This window comes from Leptodactylus fuscus, chromosome 6, assembly GCF_031893055.1.
Source record: "Leptodactylus fuscus isolate aLepFus1 chromosome 6, aLepFus1.hap2, whole genome shotgun sequence".
Lineage (NCBI taxonomy): Eukaryota > Metazoa > Chordata > Amphibia > Anura > Leptodactylidae > Leptodactylus > Leptodactylus fuscus.
The window spans coordinates 148,127,523-148,147,365 of NC_134270.1; the positions used below are offsets into that span (position 1 = coordinate 148,127,523).

Here is a 19,843-nt window from a genome sequence, read left to right on the forward strand (position 1 = left end):
ACTCTTGTCCGGCGTAAATACAGGGGTGGCGTTGGTCTCCCGGATGTGCGCCTTTACTATCGTGCCTCAGTTTTGCTTCGTCTGTTTGATTGGCAGTTCCGTCGCCATGATAAGCAGTGGGTTTCCATCGAATTCGATCTGATTTCGTCTTCGCTATCCTCTTGGCCATGGATCCCTCCGCACTTTCGTCCTAAATCCCCTGGCCTCTACGTTCTCCCTTCGCATTTTCTGAAAGTATGGGATCTGGTTTGTTCTTCTGGCCGCTTGGCCCGTGTTCCGGGCCCTTTAACTCCCCTCTTCGACAACCCTATGTTCCCTCCTGGTTGTTCGGTTGACCGGTTCCTCTGTTGGGACCGAGTAGATTGTACCCGTCTTCAAGAGGTGGCGGGTGATTCTCCGCTCCTTCCTTTCGCCCAGCTGTGTAGTTCTCATCCTGACCTGCGCCTCTCGTGGTTGGAGTACGCCCAACTTCAGTCCTTTCTGAAGCAGTTTTCGCTCACTCCTCGCCTCTCTTCTCCTCCATTAGCCCTAGAATCCTATATTGGGCGTCAGACACACCCCCCCCCCCTCGCGCCCTTTCGCTATTGTATGATGTTCTCCTCTCGGATGTCACTGCGGAACTCCCTCCCTACGTCGCCGCTTGGAACGCCGACCTTCCTGTGGGTTTGTCATCTGCGGATTGGGACCGGTCCTTTTTGCTTTCTCACAAGCTGGCCCTCCCGTGTAGCGCTCAGGAGAGGAATTATAAGATTCTGTCCCGGTGGTATAGGTGTCCAGTGCTTCTCCATAGGATTTTTCCCGCTGTTTCGGACTTATGTTGGCACTGTGGCTCCGCTAGGGGTACTATGTTGCACATATGGTGGGACTGTGACGTTCTGCGCCCCTTTTGGGATGCGGTGTTTTCTTTGTATTCCAGGGTCATTGGGCGCTCGGTGGCTGTCTCTCCTCAGCTGGCACTTCTGTCGGTCATCCCTGGCAAGCTGTCAGAGATTAAGAAGGACCTCCTGGGGCACTTTCTCGTGGCCGCCAGGACCGTCATTCCAAGACACTGGCGCAGCCCTACCCCTCCCTCCCTGCTTGAGTTCCTCCAGGAGTTCCTTCTTATTCAGCGGATTGGAGACCTTGGTGGCGGAAGATTCCCCTGACTATTCCAAGTTTGAACTTCGTTGGCGTCCCTGGGTTATGTTCCAGGAATCATCTGCCTTCTCTACTGCCTTCGCATGAGTGTGGCATGGCCGTCTGTTTTCTTCTCCTTTTCTTCTTTCCCTCTTTTGCTTTCGTTGTGGTTTTTTAATCTTCATCTTGTGTTTGTTTGTTTGTTCCATGTCTATTCCTTGTCCCTTTTTCCTTTTCTTGTTGGGCTGTATTTGGTTTGTGCGGAGGGGGGTCTTTTTGGCCTCCCAGCCCGCGGACTTATATGCTTCTTCATTGTTGCTCGACTTCATTTTTGTTACTCGTTGTGTATTTTATTGAAAAATCTTTAATAAAACCCGTTTAAGCATATAGATGGCAACACTGATGATCACTGATGATGAGAGTTATTCCATCGAGACGTTCCGTACACATGCATACTGGGCTCAGCAACTGTGTACATGTTCTCAATAGAGTGAACCTTTGCCAGACACCTCTAACAGTCGGTTATCTCTTTGCAGAATAGAACATCTGACATCTGGACACATTTGGTACAGCACCATACACAAATGGTCGATTGGTCATATTGAAATCAGAAGGTCTAGATATTAGTGGCCATGTTAAGGACTTGTGCACATGACCAATTATGATCTAAAAAAAAATCCTGCCTGTATATAGCCTGCATTTCCCAGATCGAATCTGGTCTGGAGACTGAGACTCCTTTTATCATAGTCCTCTAAGATGCTGCGAGTCCTGATTTTCCCATGGCTTTGCTGTCCTGTACTGTACTGTATATAGTATGGAGTTACGGGACAGTAGAGCTACAAGGAGTCCGGGACTCCTAACATCATACATCACTATAATACAAGGAGTCATGGTCTCCTGAATGGTTCTGGACAAGGAAATCCAGGCGCTATATGGACCACATTTTCTGGCTTGTATATACCGGTATGCAGGAGGCATGGGCTTGCCAGTTCCTCTGGTTGAAATCTTGAGACTGACTTAAAGGATGCAGTGGGTGCACATAATTTTGCTCTGTAGAGGCATAAGAGTTGCACCTACTATGTCTAAAAAAAATAAAGACTTGCTGCAGTGTAACAGGGCTCTGTGTCTGACTCTGTATGCCGTATGTGTGGGTTTCCACCTACAGACACACTACATGCTTACCTGAAGACCTATAAAACCAACTCTTGTGGGCTCTTATAGGAAGGAAATGACACTGTAAATTCAGCACAATGTGAATACAGCAGGTAATACAGTTCATGCTTTACAGGCAGATATGAGGGACGGTTTCTTCTGGCAATATCCCTAATTATCAGGGAAAACCAGTCATGCTGCCAATAAACTGGTTAGGTATGTAGTGTCACAATGGGCAGCGGATGAAGTTACCATACAAAGGAGCACATGCTTTGATGTGATAAGGCCATGTGACCGATGAATGTGATGTCACATGCCCGCTTTAAATATCTGATCGATGGAAGTCTTGGTTGTTGGATCAGATGAATGGTTCACTGCTTGGTAAGTGTTGAAGGCGCTAAGGCCTCATGTGTTACCCGCTCCGAAAAAGAGTGCAGGGGTAACACATTGCATTTTTCTCTGCAGCATCTTTCACATAAAGTCCGCAGAGGAAAACTTTCTGTTCCTATTGTACCTATGCAGAAAACGCAAGTGTTTCCGTAGGTATAATTGACATGCTGCGAAAGCGGAACATCACCAATACTACCACCACCCAATCATACTTACTCATTTTCCTGTCTGGATATTCAGGGGAGCTGATTCCTCCTCCTCATTTCGGCTCTATTGAGCAGGTGCCAGCAGACATCAAGAGGAGAAGGAGCCGGCTGCACAGAATAACGTAATCTCCAATGCCTAGAACATCTGGACAGGAAGACAGGTAAGTATGAAGGGGTGTGAGGGTGGGCTGGGTTAGTTAGTTAGTTAGAAAGGGCTGGTAGTGGGAGGGCTCGCTAGGGAAACAGGGATGGGGTGTGAGAGAAAGAGGTGGAGAGAGTGAGAGGGAGATGTAGTGTGAGTCAACTCTGAGTGAAGAGCAATGCATCATGGTAGTTGTAGGATAAAGGGATAGAAAGCTACCCCATGTAAACAAATGCAGAGGATGCCAGGAGCTCCAAGAGAAACCCAGAAATCACTCAAAACACTTCTAAAGGTATTTGGGTGCCCTTATTAACCCATTAATAGCACTAATTGTCCTTTTTTAAAATAAAAAAAAAGATGTTTTTGGCTGGGAAACCCCTTTTAATGACACGTTACCTATATTCTGCGGGTCAGTACGGAAAAAAACACAGTTCCGAAATTAATGTGTTTTTGTCACCTTATTTCCCACAAAAATAGCGATAAAAAATGTTCAAAAGGTTTTACATACCAGAAATCGGTACCAGTAAAAACTACAACTTGCCCCACAAAAAAAGAGCCCTCATATAGCTCTGTCATCAAAGCAGTAAAAGTTATGGACTTCAGAATATGGTGCCCCAAAAATTGGGTAAACTTGGTAAACCATAAAACCAGTATTGGGAGACACGGTGGCTCAGTGGTTAGCACTGCAGCGGTGGAGTCCTGGGCTCAAATCCCGCCAGGAGCAACATATGCAAGGAGTTTGCATGTTCTCCCTGTGTTTGCGTGGCCTTCTTAAAAAAAAATCATAAAACCAATATAAACATAGTATTGCCACAATCGTAACAATTTGCCGGACAAAGTTGCAATGTCATTTTTAATGCAGAGAGAACGTTGTAAAAATAAAACTGTATGAATAATGATAGAATTGTAAATTTTGTCACACAGACCCAATGACAAATATTTGTAATGCACGTTTCTCACACAAAGGACTCAAAGCACAGGGAGCGTTGTGGAGTAGGGGAATGTCATACAGGGGCTCATCCCAAACACCCACAAGGGTCAGTTGTTTTATTGGAAGACAATTTACCCATCAGTATTTTTTTGGTATGTGGGAGGAAACCTGAGAACCCAGATGAAACCCACACAAACAGAGGGAACATACAAACTCTATGCAGATGTTGTCCGTGGTCGAGCCAATGACCCCAGCGCTGCAAGGCAATACTGCTAACCACTGTGTGGCCCTACATAGGGCATTATTACTGTTTGTTTTTTGGGCCTCTCCAAAAACATTAATTAAAGCTAATCAAAACATTGTATGTATCCTGGAATAGTGCCGTCTAAAAGTACAACTCAGTGCACAAAAAATAAGCCCAAATATAGTTATGTTAATGAAGGAATAAACAAGTTAGGAATTTTAGAAGGCGGAGATGTAAAATAAGAAAATGTTGCTGAAAGATTACCCTAAAAGAGTTAAAATGGAGTCAGACAACCCCTTTATGTATTATATAAACAAATGATATAGAGAGTGGGGGGGCAACATGGTGGATCAGTGGTTAGCACTGTAGCCAGTGGCGTAACTAGGAATGGCGGGGCCCCGTGGCGAACTTTTGACATGGCCCCCCCCCCTTGACCAACACCGACACTGAAGACCTCGACCGGCCCCCTCCTACACATTCCTGCGCACTCTATTATGCCCCATAGTGGACCCTTCACACAGTATTATCCCCCATAGTGGCCCCTGCACACAGTATTATCCCCCATAGTGGCCCCTGCACACAGTATTATCCCCCACAGTGGCCCCTGCACACAGTATTATCCCCCATAGTGGCCCCTGCACACAGTATTATCCCCCATAGTGGCCCCTGCACACACAGTATTATGTCCCTTAGTGGCCCCTGCACACGGTATTATTCCTCATAGTGGCCCCTGCACACAGTATTATCCCCCATAGTGGCCCCTGCACACACAGTATTATGTCCCTTAGTGGCCCCTGCACACGGTATTATTCCTCATAGTGGCCCCTGCACACAGTATTGTACCTCATAGTGGCACCTGCACACAGTATTATCCCCCATAGTCGCCCCTGCAAACAGTATTATCCCCCACAGTGGCCCCTGCACACAGTATTATGCCCCATAGTGGCCCCTGCACACAGTATTATGTCCCACTGTGGACACCCATAAACAATTATTATACTCTGGGGTCTTTTCAGACCCCAAAGTATAATAATCGGAGACCAGGGGGGAATAAAAACATAAAAAACTACTGTTTCTTACCTGTCCCCCAGCTCCTACACTGTTGGCCTCCGCTGCCGTCCATCTTCAATGACGTTGGACGTCACATGACCCGGGACGCAGACCGGGTTCATGTGACGTCAGAGACGTCAGACAACTAGGAAGGAGGCCTGGCCAGGATCGTGGAGAGGTAAGTAACAGTGTTTTTTATGTTTCTTACCTCTCCCGGGCTGCCGATCATTATACTCGGGGGTCCGAAAAGACCCCCGAGTATAATGATAGCAGCGGTAGCGGCTGTCACCGGGCCCCTAATGTCACGGGCACTCTGCTGCCTCTGCTGCTATGGCGGTAGTTACGCCACTGACTGTAGCCTTGCAGCGCTGGAGTCCAGGGCTCGAATCCCCCAGGAACAACATCTGCAAGGAGTTTGTATGTTCTCCCTGTGTTTGCGTGGATCTTCTTCCATTCTACAAAAACATACTGATAGGAAAATAAAATGTACATTGTGATCCCTATGTGGGGTCACAATCTATATAAAAAAAATAAATAAATGATATAGAGATTGGCATATTGTAGCATAGCCTAACTGTCAAAGGGTCAGTTCACACCAGCATTCAGGGACTCCGTCCCACTTTCTGCTAAACATAGTCCTACAAACAGGACGTTTCTTTCTCCAATTCCAAGCAGAAACCAGGCAGACCCCAGTATTGTCTATGGCAGGGGTAGGCAATCTTCAGCACTCCAGCTGCGGTAAAACTACAACTCCCAGCATGCATACTTGCTCTGCTGTTCTTGGAACCCCCATGGAGGTGAGTGGGGCATGCTGGGAGTTGTAGTTTCACAACAGCTGGAGTACTGAAGGTTGCTGACCACTGGTCTATGGGGTCCACGGCAAATGCTTTTTAAGTGAATGGGGTTTCTGTTTTTTGGGTCCCCATGAATGGAAACCTGAACGCTGATGTGAGCCAAACATCTGCCAATTCATTCTACATACAACTGGTAAACTGAGGTGTAATCCATTTTCACGAATCCCTCATAGACACCGTACAATGGCCTGATACATGACATATTCTACTTTTTAACTTCTCGGACACAGATACCGAAAAAATGTAAATGGTCACGTGAATAGTTCAATTAGTTTCTATGGGGCTGTGTGCTCTCCATTAACAAAAAACATATAGCACACGGTGGTGCGAATAAGCCACAAGTGCCTCAGCTCCCTCAGGTGGAAGCACATGTATCCAGCAGTGTCTCTGCGCCATAGGCCAGCACTGAGTGCAAGCAGAGGGTCTATCCCTTTAAGAGGCAGTCCCAGTATACAGGGGGTGTGGAGTCCTGGCTCCAGTTCCTCTCTGCTTTTAATCCCACTGGAATCTGTATGGATTCATGCTAACAGGACACTGCAAGGAAGCACTGGGTGGGTATGTGCTGACTGCAATCTGTGCATCCCCCTATGAGACAGTGGCCATATTTGCAGAATCCCTGCATGTACATGTATGCACTGCAGATGTTTGCTTTAGGGGCAGGAGAGATGTGAGGGTCTGCAGGAGGGACACTTCCTCAGATCATGTTCCTGTGATCAGTGCATGCAGGGGAGGAGGAGGAGGGGAGAAGAAGAGGAGGAGGTGGTGGAGGTGGAAGAGGAGGAGGAGGGAGATCTCAGCTCAGACTCAGTTGGCAACAATAGAAGCTGGAAGCCTCTTCCCTGGGCTGATATTGCAGGCAGCAGCACTTGCAGGATTGCATTGTCCTCTCATGGCCTCTGATCTGGATTGTGCTCTCTGAGTGGCCCCTGGAGTGGAAGCATGATGGATGCTGGGGCTCTTGTAAATGGCTTTGCCCCATCTGGGCAGAGCGAAGCTGAGCTGACCCATCTATGCAGAAGCCTGGAGGTTGGCACAGTCATGACCCTCTTTTACTCCAAGAAGTCTCAGAAACCAGAGAGAAGAACCTTCCAAGTGAAGCTGGAGACAAGACAAGTTACATGGAGCAGGGGGGCTGACAAAGTGGAAGGAGCAGGTAAGAAGGCATAAAGCCTACTGTACATATAGCCTCATGTACTGTCCACATGCCTGTACTGTACATGTGGAAATGTTACATACAGTCACTATATACTATGTAAGACACATATACAATCTTACAATATTATCATTACATGTTACAATGTTACCAGTGAGACTGAGGATCTCCAAATGGGCCTAGAACTACAGTAACAAGTGATCCCATTGTGAGGGGGCAAAGAATAGTTTTTAATATTATAAAAGGAATATGACTCACATAAGACCCCCGATTGTTGCGCCGCCGTAGGACATTACTGACGCCTTACTGTACTTCACAATGTGGTGCACAATGACCGACACTTTTTTTCTTTGAAGTTTTTTTTTTTAATAGTTGGAATAGAAAGTGTAACAGTGTCATCCCTGTAATTATCGCTGTTTCTATAGGATTTGGCGGCGTGACATGTAAAGGATGGTACATAAATTTACATGGCTTGTATGTAATAGGTGACTATGGGCACAGGTTGCACCTTCTACCTAGAATGGTGCCTATGCATGCTACACCAGGACGGTGGTACCGGTCCACCAGCGCCAAGGCTCAAGGCAACATGTGCAACTTTATGTATAGATTTTTATTGACACTTTATGGCAGTGTTTTTTTTTTTATAAAGGTGTTGTCACACTTCTTATGTGTGTTATACACTTATAGGTAAACTTTTTGCTTAGACTCATATTCTATATAGTGAAATACGTTTGAGACAAGTACCCTTTAAAAGTAGGGTTTGAGGGGTGGTCTTCTCAAAGAAGATGGGTAATATGCGAAACTTAAAATCTGTAACAGTTTAACGGCGCTATCTTCTCTAAGAGGTGCGTATTGGAGACGTTTCCCTGTATTATTCTTGTTTCATAGTGATTTATGTTCTTGGCCTATATTTCTACATATGTTCCCTTTATACTGATTGTAGAAGCCCCTATGTCATTGTGCCCAGCCTGGGGCACGTTCTTGTATACACAGGGGCTGCACTAGTTCTGGGAATAGCTCTATATTTCCCCTGTCTATTTGTGGCTTCCAGGTGTATCCTGGATGTTATTGTCCTACTTCCACCACTCCGTTAACTCCTACTACACTGGCGGAGCGGATATTGTCCAGCAGGCCTCTTGTCTGCAGCCTAGGAACTAGTTTCCATAGCCTTGACGGCTGCGACTGGGTAGTTCATTAACTCATTGGATTGCGCCAATTGTCATATGCTGAGCCGGTACATTTAGCTCCACGTAGTGTATATTTTATTGAATATAAGAAGATAATACAGCAGTACTGGTCAGATCCTATTGGCAAGCACTAGGCCTTGTTCAATCCTAGGCCCTCAATGGCAGTAATTGTTCCTGCAGCATTAGGGTAGCAAATATTGCAATTTTATTTTGTCATATTGGTTGTATCATTCCAAGAAAAAAAAAAAGAAGTCTTGGAAATATTCCTAGAACCGCTTCTATATAAAAACATATATGTCCAATTTTATACAGAGGTGTGTTATATGGAATCGATGGCTAAATCAAAAATCGTACAGTCCATAGCACGGATCTATATGTTAACATTGTGATATATTGTATATACTTCAATGTGAAGGCCCTACAATCCGAAAAATATCACAATCTGGAGTTAAGGTGCGAGTGATGACCGTCAATGTACAGCACTATAGAATGTGTTGGTGCTATGTTATGGAGATAGATACATTTTTTATTTTTATATTGAATAGATCTTAATGTCTTCAAGGAAACCTGAGTTGAGGAAGACTTGACTTTTAAAAAACATGTTATTAACCTTTAAATGTCTCCCAGATTTGATTATTTATAGGAGGACATTTTCTTTTCTATATGTCCATACACAAGCATGTTCAGCTCATCATCGCGCCACATCCTTAGCGAAAAGCGAGGCCTCTTCGTTCTTGTAGATGACAATAACACTATACGACAACGTGCGCTAGAACATGAAACTATTTTCTTTTTATTACAAGTTTGCTATGAAAACCTCAGAGTTCCAGCAAACCCTAACTCTGTGTAGGTGCTGCTTGAATCCTTACTATGGCCATGTGCGAGAGGCCGTGTTTTTTTTTTTTTTTTTTTTTTTACCTGTGTTGGTTTTAATGCACAAGGCCTATTATATTTTATAGAAATGAGTTCTTCACATTTCCATGGAGCTTTGGTTGTCTTTATGTGAAATCTCACTTTAGTCCGACACCTTAAGTATGTTGGTCCTTTGTGACACGGAGGCCTGGTAGAGATTTAGGCTATATACACATGACCGTATTTTCAGCCCATTCGTCTATATGGCCCCATATACACGATTGTATTTTTTCGTGGAAGGGACTGGTCCATTTCCTGTACGTTTTGTAGTCTTGGCTCATTCATTGAAATGTACGAGTCAGTAGAAAGCGTCCGTGTGCCATCCATTCCGGTTTTTTTATTATTGTTACGTTCATGTTGCTTTACTTTCTGAAAAGTGTGCTCTGAAATTTGTTTGCTTGCTATGGGTAACAACTCCACTTTTCACAATTTTAGTAAATCTCATCTACTGTCTGGTAAAAGCTTTGGCAGGGATATACAGAACAAGGTAGACTTTTTATGTAGATTGTGAGCCCCATATAGGGATCACCATGTACATTTATTTTCCTATCAGTATGTCTTTTGTAGAATGGGAAGAAATCCACACAAACACGGGGAGAACACAAACTCCTTGCAGATGTTGTTCTTGGTGGGATTCGAACCCAGGACCCCAGCACTGCAAGGCTGCAGTGCTAAACACTGAGCTAACGTGCTTCCCCAGAACACTGTAGACTTTGGCAGCTTTAGAATTTTTATTTTTTGCCTTCATTAATTTTTATTCAGTCCTAAATTAGAACGTAAAACTCATTTTTAATATTCTGGGCCCCCTTTGTTGCTGGGCCTTCTTTTGCGTGTGGCCATGAACGTAGATAAGAACTGTGGTCCATCTTTGTCACTGGCTTCAATACCTGCAATAACACAGCGCGTGCTTCAGTTAGTCCTCCGTCCTTATCAAAGGGATTCACTGTAAACTCAAGAGTTCCCCTTTAAACTAGAACATGCTTAGGAGACTACAAACTTCTTTCCTTGGCTCCTTCATTACTGAACATATACAAGAAAAAATACTCTGATACACGCGATCCAATGCTTTTAATTGAGATATCGCCATCCTATATTATTGCGCAGTAGCATTTTCTTGCATATGGAGTAAGCAGATGGATTTGGTCCTGACATGTGATGAGTCAATATTGTAGGAAGCCGTGACCTATCTACAGGTCGGTTTTATTAGTTGTGACAAGATGACATATGGCAAAGGCAGAGTCCGAATGTAAAAAGGAAGCGCAAATACTTGTAATCCAGGTTGTGGGGTTTTTACCGTACTTCATTTTTTAATACTATTCCTTATCTATGGTGTCTTTACTAGAAATTATTATTATTATTATTTTATTATTATTGTTTATTTATATAGCACCATTAATTCCATGGTGCTATACAGGTAAATATAATACTAACAGTAACCGACTGGCACGGTGGGGTAGAGGGCCCTGCCCGAGAGGGCTTACAATCTATGGAAATAAAGAGTAAGCTCACGCTAAAAACTATAACGGTAAATAAGTCATTGGGGTATCCTCGTTTTTAAGGGAACATGTCATGTGAATTTGGGACAGTAAACCACTTGTATGTCCGTATGGGTCAGTGGTTAAGTGTCCCAGTTATTGCCTATAACCTACCTGCCCACCATAGCGTTGTTTAATAAAATGCCGTAATGCTTGCCAAGACAAGACCCCATACTCTCCTCCGATACAAAGTAGTACACCTCAACTTCACTGCACATGCTCTGGACATCAAGCACATGTGCAATGAAGCCAAGGTGTAAGTGCTGCCACCTCTCCATTGATGGCGATTGCTGCTCTGGGTCTGTGAACGCTGCCTGCAGGACTAGGTCGGGGAATAGGGAAGGATCATGTGGATATGATGTAAATGTTTAAGATGTAAATATCCCTTTAAATTTTACATTCCCCACAGCTATTGATGGCATGTCATTAGGATATGTCATCCATGCTGGATTGGCAAGGTCTGACTACCATGATGCCCACTGACCCGGTGATCAGGGGTTTGCCTCTAACCTTGGCAACATATGTCCGTCCATTATGGTCTTTCTGTATTCATGTGGATAACAGTAAAAACATGAATGCAATAGTTTTGTGGGTTTTTTGCTTATGTTTTTTTTTTATTTTATTTTTTTCCCGTAATTGATAGAATTTCACTCTCTGTGTCTGTATCATCTGCTACATTGACCAGGGCATGAATGCGCCATTATTCCATCTGCTACTTAACAACATCCTTCTGTTTAGGCAACAAAGTTTGGGTTTTTGGGTGTTTAGGATATAGACATATTTCTGTGTGTGTTACACTTGCTTTGTATGCTTAGAGAGCTAAATTGGCAGCTCCCATAAAAACGCGCTGACTACTCTTTCCTGTTTTAAAGCCTGTTTTGGCTGGGGGCACTGACTTTGTTGATAGGATCAACGTGTTACTCCAGCCAGTACATTATGATCTTGTGAGGGGCATTTTTATATTTAAGAATGTGGTATTTCTACATACAGCTCTAAGAATAACCTCAAAAACAAGATTTAGGGTTTTTTTTTTTTTTTTGTTTAAGGAAAACTGTGCTGTGATGTGGGCGCCTATAGCAACCTATGACAGAGCAGCTTTCATTTCTTAAAGGGATTGTTTTACAATTGGCATTTATTACTGATCAATGGGATGGTGGATCCCTTTAAACTGCTCTGGGGAAATTGACTTGTCATATGGACAAAACCAATTTTCCTGATTTGAAGAATGAGGCCTTATGGGATTCAAGAATGAGGCCTTCGCAGATTAATGAAGCAATGTTGTTGCCCCTAGCAAAAAATCACAGCACAGCTTTTATTTTGTATTTGGCTCCTTAAAAATGAAAGCTGCGCTATGATTGGTTGCTGGGTCAACTAAGACTGGTTTTGCTTTTAGACAGTTTTAAATAGAAACTATGGGGGAATTTACAATTTGTGCCAGTTTTCTGGTGTACATGGGTGATCATGTGGTGCATTTTTCCACTTTCCCCATTCAGGGTCTCCTTCAGCATGGGCAAGCAGGGCAGGGGCATCTTGTTCTGACATTTATTATACCTCAACCCCGAAAACTGGCGAGAGTTAGGCTAAGGCATCACATAGAGGGTTACGGGAAAAAACGCGATAGCAACGCATCGTTTTTCCCTGCAACGCTTAACATAGAAAGCGCCAAGGCTTTTTCTGCGGACTTTGTTTCCATTATACCTATAGAGAAACTGCCGGCGTTTCCATAGTTAGAATTAACGTGCTGAGATTTCCAAAACCGCAATGATTTTGGAAATCACAGCGTTTCCACTGCAATGTGTGGGAGGGATTGGCTAGAATCCAATCCACTTCGCCGCTGCATTTCCACAGTAGCCAAACCATTGCATTTACACCACATGGGGCCATGGCCTTATAACCTACACAAGATCGTGACTGGCATAGATTTTCATTATGGATCATGGTTGTTTGTCTGATGTATTAAGAAGCCGGAGCCTCTTGATGGTTCAGGCTCATACTGACCTTTCTTACAGGGTCCGACCAGAGTTTGACACTCGGCCCCTGCATAAATCGTCTGTCCTGGCAGACTCTCGAATCTGCTGCAGTGGATAGGGAGTATAAGCAACTTTGCTCCTATTCTAGTAATGGGAGTGTCCTGTCCTCCTGATCTGTGTGGTGTCCGGCTGTCAGACCTCCAAAGATCAGATAATGATGACCCATCCTATGAATAGGCCATCAGTACGAAACATGCATTAAGGCCACAATACCCTTTTAGGCTTTCCCACGTTGCAGATTTTGTTGCGGTTATTTGAGCTGAAGCTAGGAGAGGATTAAGTAGAAAGTAGAGGTATAAGTACTTCGTTTATTTTTTTACATTCCTTTTGTAGCCATTTTTGGCTTTGGCTCAAAAAAACACATCAAAATCTGCAACGTGAGGGACCTCAGCCTTAAAGGGGTTTTCTCTTTGACATTAGATTGGTGGGAGTCCAATATCCAGCACCCTTGTCGATCGACTGTTTGCAGAGTCTGCGGCCTCTTCATTGTATGCCACAAATGGGACCGTATGTTGTGTAGCAGCCCTGCATTGCTTTGCTACTCAATCTCATTGACTTGAATGCAACTTGGCTACAAACAGGTCATGGGTAGATGAACATGACGTCACAGTTTATGAAAGGGAAGCAGTGCCCACAAGAGTGCCACAACCTCTTCAAACAGCTGATTGGCTAGGGTGACAGTTGCTAGACTTCTACCAATCTAATCCTGATGATGACCTATCCTAAGGATACATCATCAGAACAAAATTCGTGAAAAGCACTTCAAAGTGACACCCTGCAAGTTTTCAAGTGGCTAACCATGGCAGCAGTTAACCCGTTATGCAGTAGATGGGAAAATCGATGGTGAAAATCAGTCCACTTTGGAGGACATCCCACAGCAGAGTTGTCCTGTATGACCTTATCCTATAAGAGTTTACTATAATATACATTTATGACCGACTATAGCTTCTGTAACCTGTTCATATTAGTGCCATACAACGTGAAGGGGGTGGCACAAATATTTGACCGCAGCTCCAATGGCACTCTTTGGCACCACGGAGGATTTGGGTTCCTCATTGTAGTCGAACATTAACAATCCAGGAGATCCTGGTTTCTGAGCTAGAAATGTATGTGTGACCCACACATTCTGGGGAGAAAGCTGCCCCCCCCCCTTCCCAAATCATATTCTACTAGGTGAGGCGTTATATATACACCAATGTCTATGGTGGGAAACCCCTTGGAAACTTTTTGTTTCTATGGCTCTCATGATCTAAACTGACTTCTGATTATATCTAATCTCTACTAAACAACTGTTCACATCTGGACTGGAGCCTTATTAAAAATGCTGGACACTATAGCACAGACCGCACCGGACTGTTTTTCTTGGTAAAATCCCGAAAAACAATTAGTGCAGTCTGTTGGGTGCCATTTGTCCATCATGCAGTAGATCTGGCGCTTATTGGAAATAACAGGGCAGATGTTTATGAAACCTACAACGTAGACGTGACGCCTTATGGGTCTCTGAAGGTTTTGTGAACCTGGTAAATCGCAATATGGGCGCAGAACCAATAGCAATAAATCACTACTATCATTTAGGAAATGTCTCTTTATTTTGTTAGCTGTGCTAGTGTTATGCTTTATATTTGAAATAGCGCCACTTATATCTACTGGCCGTGCGTGGTATTGCAATTTAGTCAATTTACAAAAGTGTTTGCTGCAATACCGTACTGGCCAAAGTGTAATTGTTTATAGAAAAAAAATCCAAATTCCTTTTCTCATTCCAAAATTCTTTATGTACAGAGCTGCAGATTCTGATTCACACACTGGATTCTGAAAATAAGCTGAGGCCTGATCCTCTCACTGGTGTCTTCACCTTCATGGACATCTTCACATTCATTTAGGAACACTTTGGCTATGAGTCATGGAGGTGACACACCTCTCGCCCCGTACATGGTTACACATTCCAGAAGTATCTGTTACCGCTCCTGATGATTGATTTGTCGTACCTTCATATCATCTTTGTCTGAAAATCAATTGAGCTGTGTAATCCATATTGTCATCCTGAGCGGCGATGGGATCAGCACCTTCATACATTGTGAAGGATTGGGCCATCTCTGGGTGGACGCTGGTCAGACGGCCATAATTCATCTGTTTATATATTTGTGGCGATGGCTTAATGTCTGCGGTTCTGGAGTGAAAGGCCTTATTCACCCAGAGCACTTTTACTGCGAACAGTTGAAAAACATTGGTGTAGTCTAATGAAATCGCTGCTTCCTGTTTGTGCGGGGATCACAATAAACACATTTAACGGGGATGAATAGGTGCTACACTTTTGGACAAGCATGTCTCCACTCAGTGGGCAGAACACCCCCAGCACCTTGCTCAAGTGACCAATATTACCATATGGGAAGGGAATTTTAACAGTAAGAGTAGGTTCATACTACTGTTATTAATGTCCATTGCTGTCATCTCTCAAGATGAGAGCAATGGACATTGAGTGACTGATGCAGAGCCCCCTCCGTCTGGTGTCCATCAACAGTCACACTCAAGCTTTCAGCCGTCATATTTTTTAGTTTGCTAATGCAAGACATTCACACACGCCGGACTTTCTTCCAATGTGTTTTTTACATTACAGTCAGTGGGAACAGACACCAGTTGAAGGGAGCTCTTCATCTATCACTCTACTACAGTTATTGTCTGTTGCGCTCATCCTATGAGGAGAAGAGCGATGGACATTCTTAACAATAGAGTGAAAGTCCCTTAAGTATATTGAATATTTGGAGATGCATATTGCATTTCCCTTATATGACGTCCACTCATATGGCAAAGAAGTATGTGAACCTGCACGAGCACCATAGCCTGGTACTACAGCTACCTCTGTATCCCTTATAGATATAACCTTGATTTTTTTTTTTATATATATTAATGGCTTTGTAACCAATTGGTGCCTAGACCAATTTTAGGTAGACTCAGAGTTGGGGCGACCGAGGAAGTAGTTACCGACTCTGCATTAAAATCATGATTTTAATGATCTACAATTATTATTGTATAATTTGTTTCATATTTCCTTACATGGGGAATCTATTAATAGCTTTGTAATTTAATTAGATCCTTACTACTTCTATATGACCATGGCTGTCCATTGACTGTCCATGGCCATGCCATTTATCAAGGAGTCAGTCGGGCTTTGGAAAATTAGAGGATATGGTTTGGCCTACCGACTCCACAGGAACAATTCCAGCTTGCAGAATACAGGCTGCTGTTAACCATACTTGGCATCAGATAACTACTGTACTAGTTTTGCTTAGAGACCATGTGGTTGTACACATATATATATATAAACTTCTCCTTGACTGCACACCCTATTTAGACTCTATTTAAAGGGACTTTTACATAAGTGACTCCTTTTTAGTACAAGGGAACCTTGTATAGGTGACTCCATCTCACCTACAGCAAGGACAGGGACTTGCTTGTTCCAAGAATTTATTTACCAGACCGCCAAACACTATATAGATTATATGCTATACTTTACTATCCTATATATATATATATATATATATATATATATATATATATATATAATCTCAACGCATTTCAGGCGTTCTTGACTAGCCTTGTCCCATCCTTGTCCATTGATCACTGACCCGTCTTAAGATGCTCATTGGTCCTGTATATAAGCAGTGTTTGTTTGATAAATAAGCAGGCCTGTGCTGAGCGGGATTTTTCCAGCCGTGGATTATAACCTGTAATGATGTGCATACCTCTGCGCTGCTTGCCACCCTGGCAATAAGTTGTACACAGACTTCTGTGTCCTTTTTAGTAACAGGGAGTCTTTGTGTTCTCCATTACCCCTCCCATGTCCCTTATGTCTGTTTCCCAAACGTCATTCACCCCTTACGTGCCATGATCCAGAAACCTATTGCTGAGTGAATGTGATCATTTATTAGGCTTGATATTACCGTCACAAGGACGCTTGGAATGGAATGAGTCAAATTGCAAAATATAGGGTTGTTTTACTGGGAAAGGCAGATAGGGTTTCGCTGGTCAGTATCGCAGTGTTCTTTGTGTTTCTCCTAGTGCTATGTGGCTTACATCTTGTGCCCTTGGCCGTGTCCCTATGGAGGCCCTCTCTGATGCATATTGATTTATCTCTGCAGATTCCCTTACCTGCAGATGAGCCGGTAATGGATACAACCCCGCTCTAGCTGTATACTAGTGATGGGGCTGATTCTTATCTTACCATTTGTAAACTTCCTGTGAAGCCAGCAATTGTCTGTTCTCAAGGGCCCCTCACCCTTACTCCAGCTATATTCATTCTCTGGGGACCTTCAGGATTGAGTGACCAGACTCCATTACCAACAATCCCCTCAGCTAATGACCTCATAGGTAGCTGGTCTGAGGCCTGATACAGCCATTATGTTTGCCCTATCGGGGTGTTTCTGAAGACTCAGGGGTCGTGATACCTATTGGTATCTTGGACCCCCTTGTGCAAATTCTCCTCACAACCATCATCCACATCCCATTCATACATTTTAGCAGAATTTACTTTTTCCTTTCTGTCTCAATTTAGGCCCAGACCAATTATGCAGACTTGCTATTAATGGTGGACATTTATGAAGACTGGTGATGGAAGAGGGTGCATCTCATTTATGACTAGGTTCATGTCTCCTCATAAATTGGGTGCAGCCTCTTCAGCGCCTTCTACTAAAGGCTGTTCTTGCCTCTTTTTTTTTTTTTTTGTCACAACCTCCACCCACAGAGTCCCTTCATGACTACATGCTGCTGACCAACTGCTATGTTTTCCATTGCAGGGGTTGTCCAATTATGGGCACTTTTTTGCTATCCACAGAACATGGGAAGTGTCCAATAGCTGGGAGCCCAATCGACATGTCCCCCAGTAATCGGAAGAATGTGGGACCAAAACGCCCCCTAAGGCCTCCTTGTGAAAGGAAGACCAGTGCGCTTGTGTTATCAGCACTCCATTCATTTGTATAGGGATTCTGGGACTGTAATCTCCTATGGGACCTCGCCTCATAGAAGTGAATGGAGTGGCAATCATGCTGGCGCACCAGAGCTCCATTCATAAGGAGTCCTTAGGCCTAACATGCCGCTCATTTAGACACGTAAACACGTGTCAGAGCGAGGCGCTTCAAAACAGATCCCATTGACTTCAATGGGTGCCGGCTTACGCGTGCTACACATTGAAATTAATGGGAGGCTTTATAATGTAAGCCGGCACCCATTGAAGTCAATGGGATCTGTTTTGAAGCGCCTTGCTCTGACACGTGTCTAAATGAGCGGCGCGTTACTCCGTGGGAACGGGGCCTTTTGGTCACCAATCCCCCTGATCACTAGGGAGACCCAGCAAACAGGTTCCCATCAATTATTCCCTAATGGGCAACTCTTTTAAACCTCTGGGAGTTTCATTTCGAGAACTCTGTGCCTGAATTGGCCACGAAATCCATGGCAAGATTGAGCAGGACGATTATTTTATTTATTTTTTAATTTTTTCATCATCTTGCTCCAATGTTGAGAGCCTGAATCTAATGCTGATTTGGGGGCAGAATAGACCTCAAAATTGGTGTCAGTTGGCCGTGTGAACATAGTCTTAGAGGGCTCCTGGAATGGCCATTTATGGAGGCTTCAGCAGGTGAAACCAGTCTTGTCTTATCAATCTACATTCCTAAGCTCAGTTTCTATTGTTCGGACTGGAGCCTACAGTTTATTGTCCTAAGAAAGGAGCACTCATTTAAGTGTATCTGAATATTCGTGACATTCCTTTCTACTTAGAAGAATTGGAGACCACCACCCTTGTGGCATTGTGAGATTTCTCATGTCTATGAAACTGCTCTCCCACTGCTTTCTGCATAAAATAAAGGAAGGTATGGACTTCCTCCAGATTTGCTATACACACCTTTGTGCCTGAGTATTCTTGTTTCCACCAGCACAGAAAAGGTATTCTCAAAATTAGGAGACCCCTCAGACAACTAGGAGAATAACTTTTAGGTTCTCACAATAATTGGTTACTTTGATGGTCATAAGCTCTACAACTCGACAACGGTTAGGGGTATTATTTCTATGTAATATTTTATTTTATTTAGTTTTTAACCCCTCCAAAATCCAAAACTTGGCAAAAAAATTTTTTTTTTTTTTAATTTCTTGGAATTGACATACTTTGACATCCGTAACTTTTTAATACCGTTACTTCCGTGTATGGGGACGCATAAGGCGTTTTAGGGAATGTCTTATGTCTTGATTAGTGGAGACCCTGTTTTTTAAGACCCTGCATCCTCTTTTCTATGTTTAGAAAGGGTTAAAGGAAATCAGAAAAGAGATCAAAGAAATGTTACCAGCCTTAGGGGTCTGTTCAGTTCACATTTTTAACAAATGCAAAAAACCTGCATACAAATGGCCACCTGTTTATGTAGATAACAGTGTGTACTATGTTTTTGTGTTCCATTATACGGATGTAAAAACCATGCTGTGAATAGAGCTTTATTGTGTTTAGGGTTATCTATGGGCACCCTTGGGTTCGGGGCCTGGTTGGAGCTGAGACCACTATGACCCCTATAGGGCCATGGACTTGCAGTTTGCATTATTGCGGATCCGCACGCTCATTCAGCAGGACTAATCGGTGCGGTGACCACTTGCTGCAATTTCCTTGCTAGGCTGCGAGCATGGGACAGAATGCAGGACTCAATGCTTACTTGGGCACGGGCCTACTGAATGGTTTTGTGTTGGCACGGGCAGTACATGTTGTCATCCATGCAGTTCTGCCATAGGCCCGGTACATGATCATGTATGTTCATGTATGAACATTAAAGATTTCATGTAGCTATAGAACTGATTTATGTGTTCCTGAAGCTTTTGACCGCCACTAGACAGAGACTGATATAGTTGCATTTTTTTTGTACAGCGCTGCAGAATATGTCAGTGTGATTATAACTTATTAATAGTAATAA

The 19,843-nt window shown here is 43.6% G+C and overlaps 1 protein-coding gene across 2 annotated transcripts in view; it reads left to right on the top strand.

The window, feature by feature from the left end:
- The first annotated feature begins 6,876 nt into the window (after positions 1–6,876).
- The window catches only part of PLCG1 (phospholipase C gamma 1), a 51,971-nt gene continuing 39,004 nt past the window's right edge, over positions 6,877–19,843 (top strand). For both annotated transcript variants that reach the window (XM_075277492.1, XM_075277494.1), the window contains exon 1: positions 6,877–7,238. In XM_075277492.1, the coding sequence (XP_075133593.1) occupies positions 7,025–7,238 (214 nt within the window). In that variant the 5' untranslated portion in view covers positions 6,877–7,024. The remainder of the gene's footprint in view (positions 7,239–19,843) is intronic.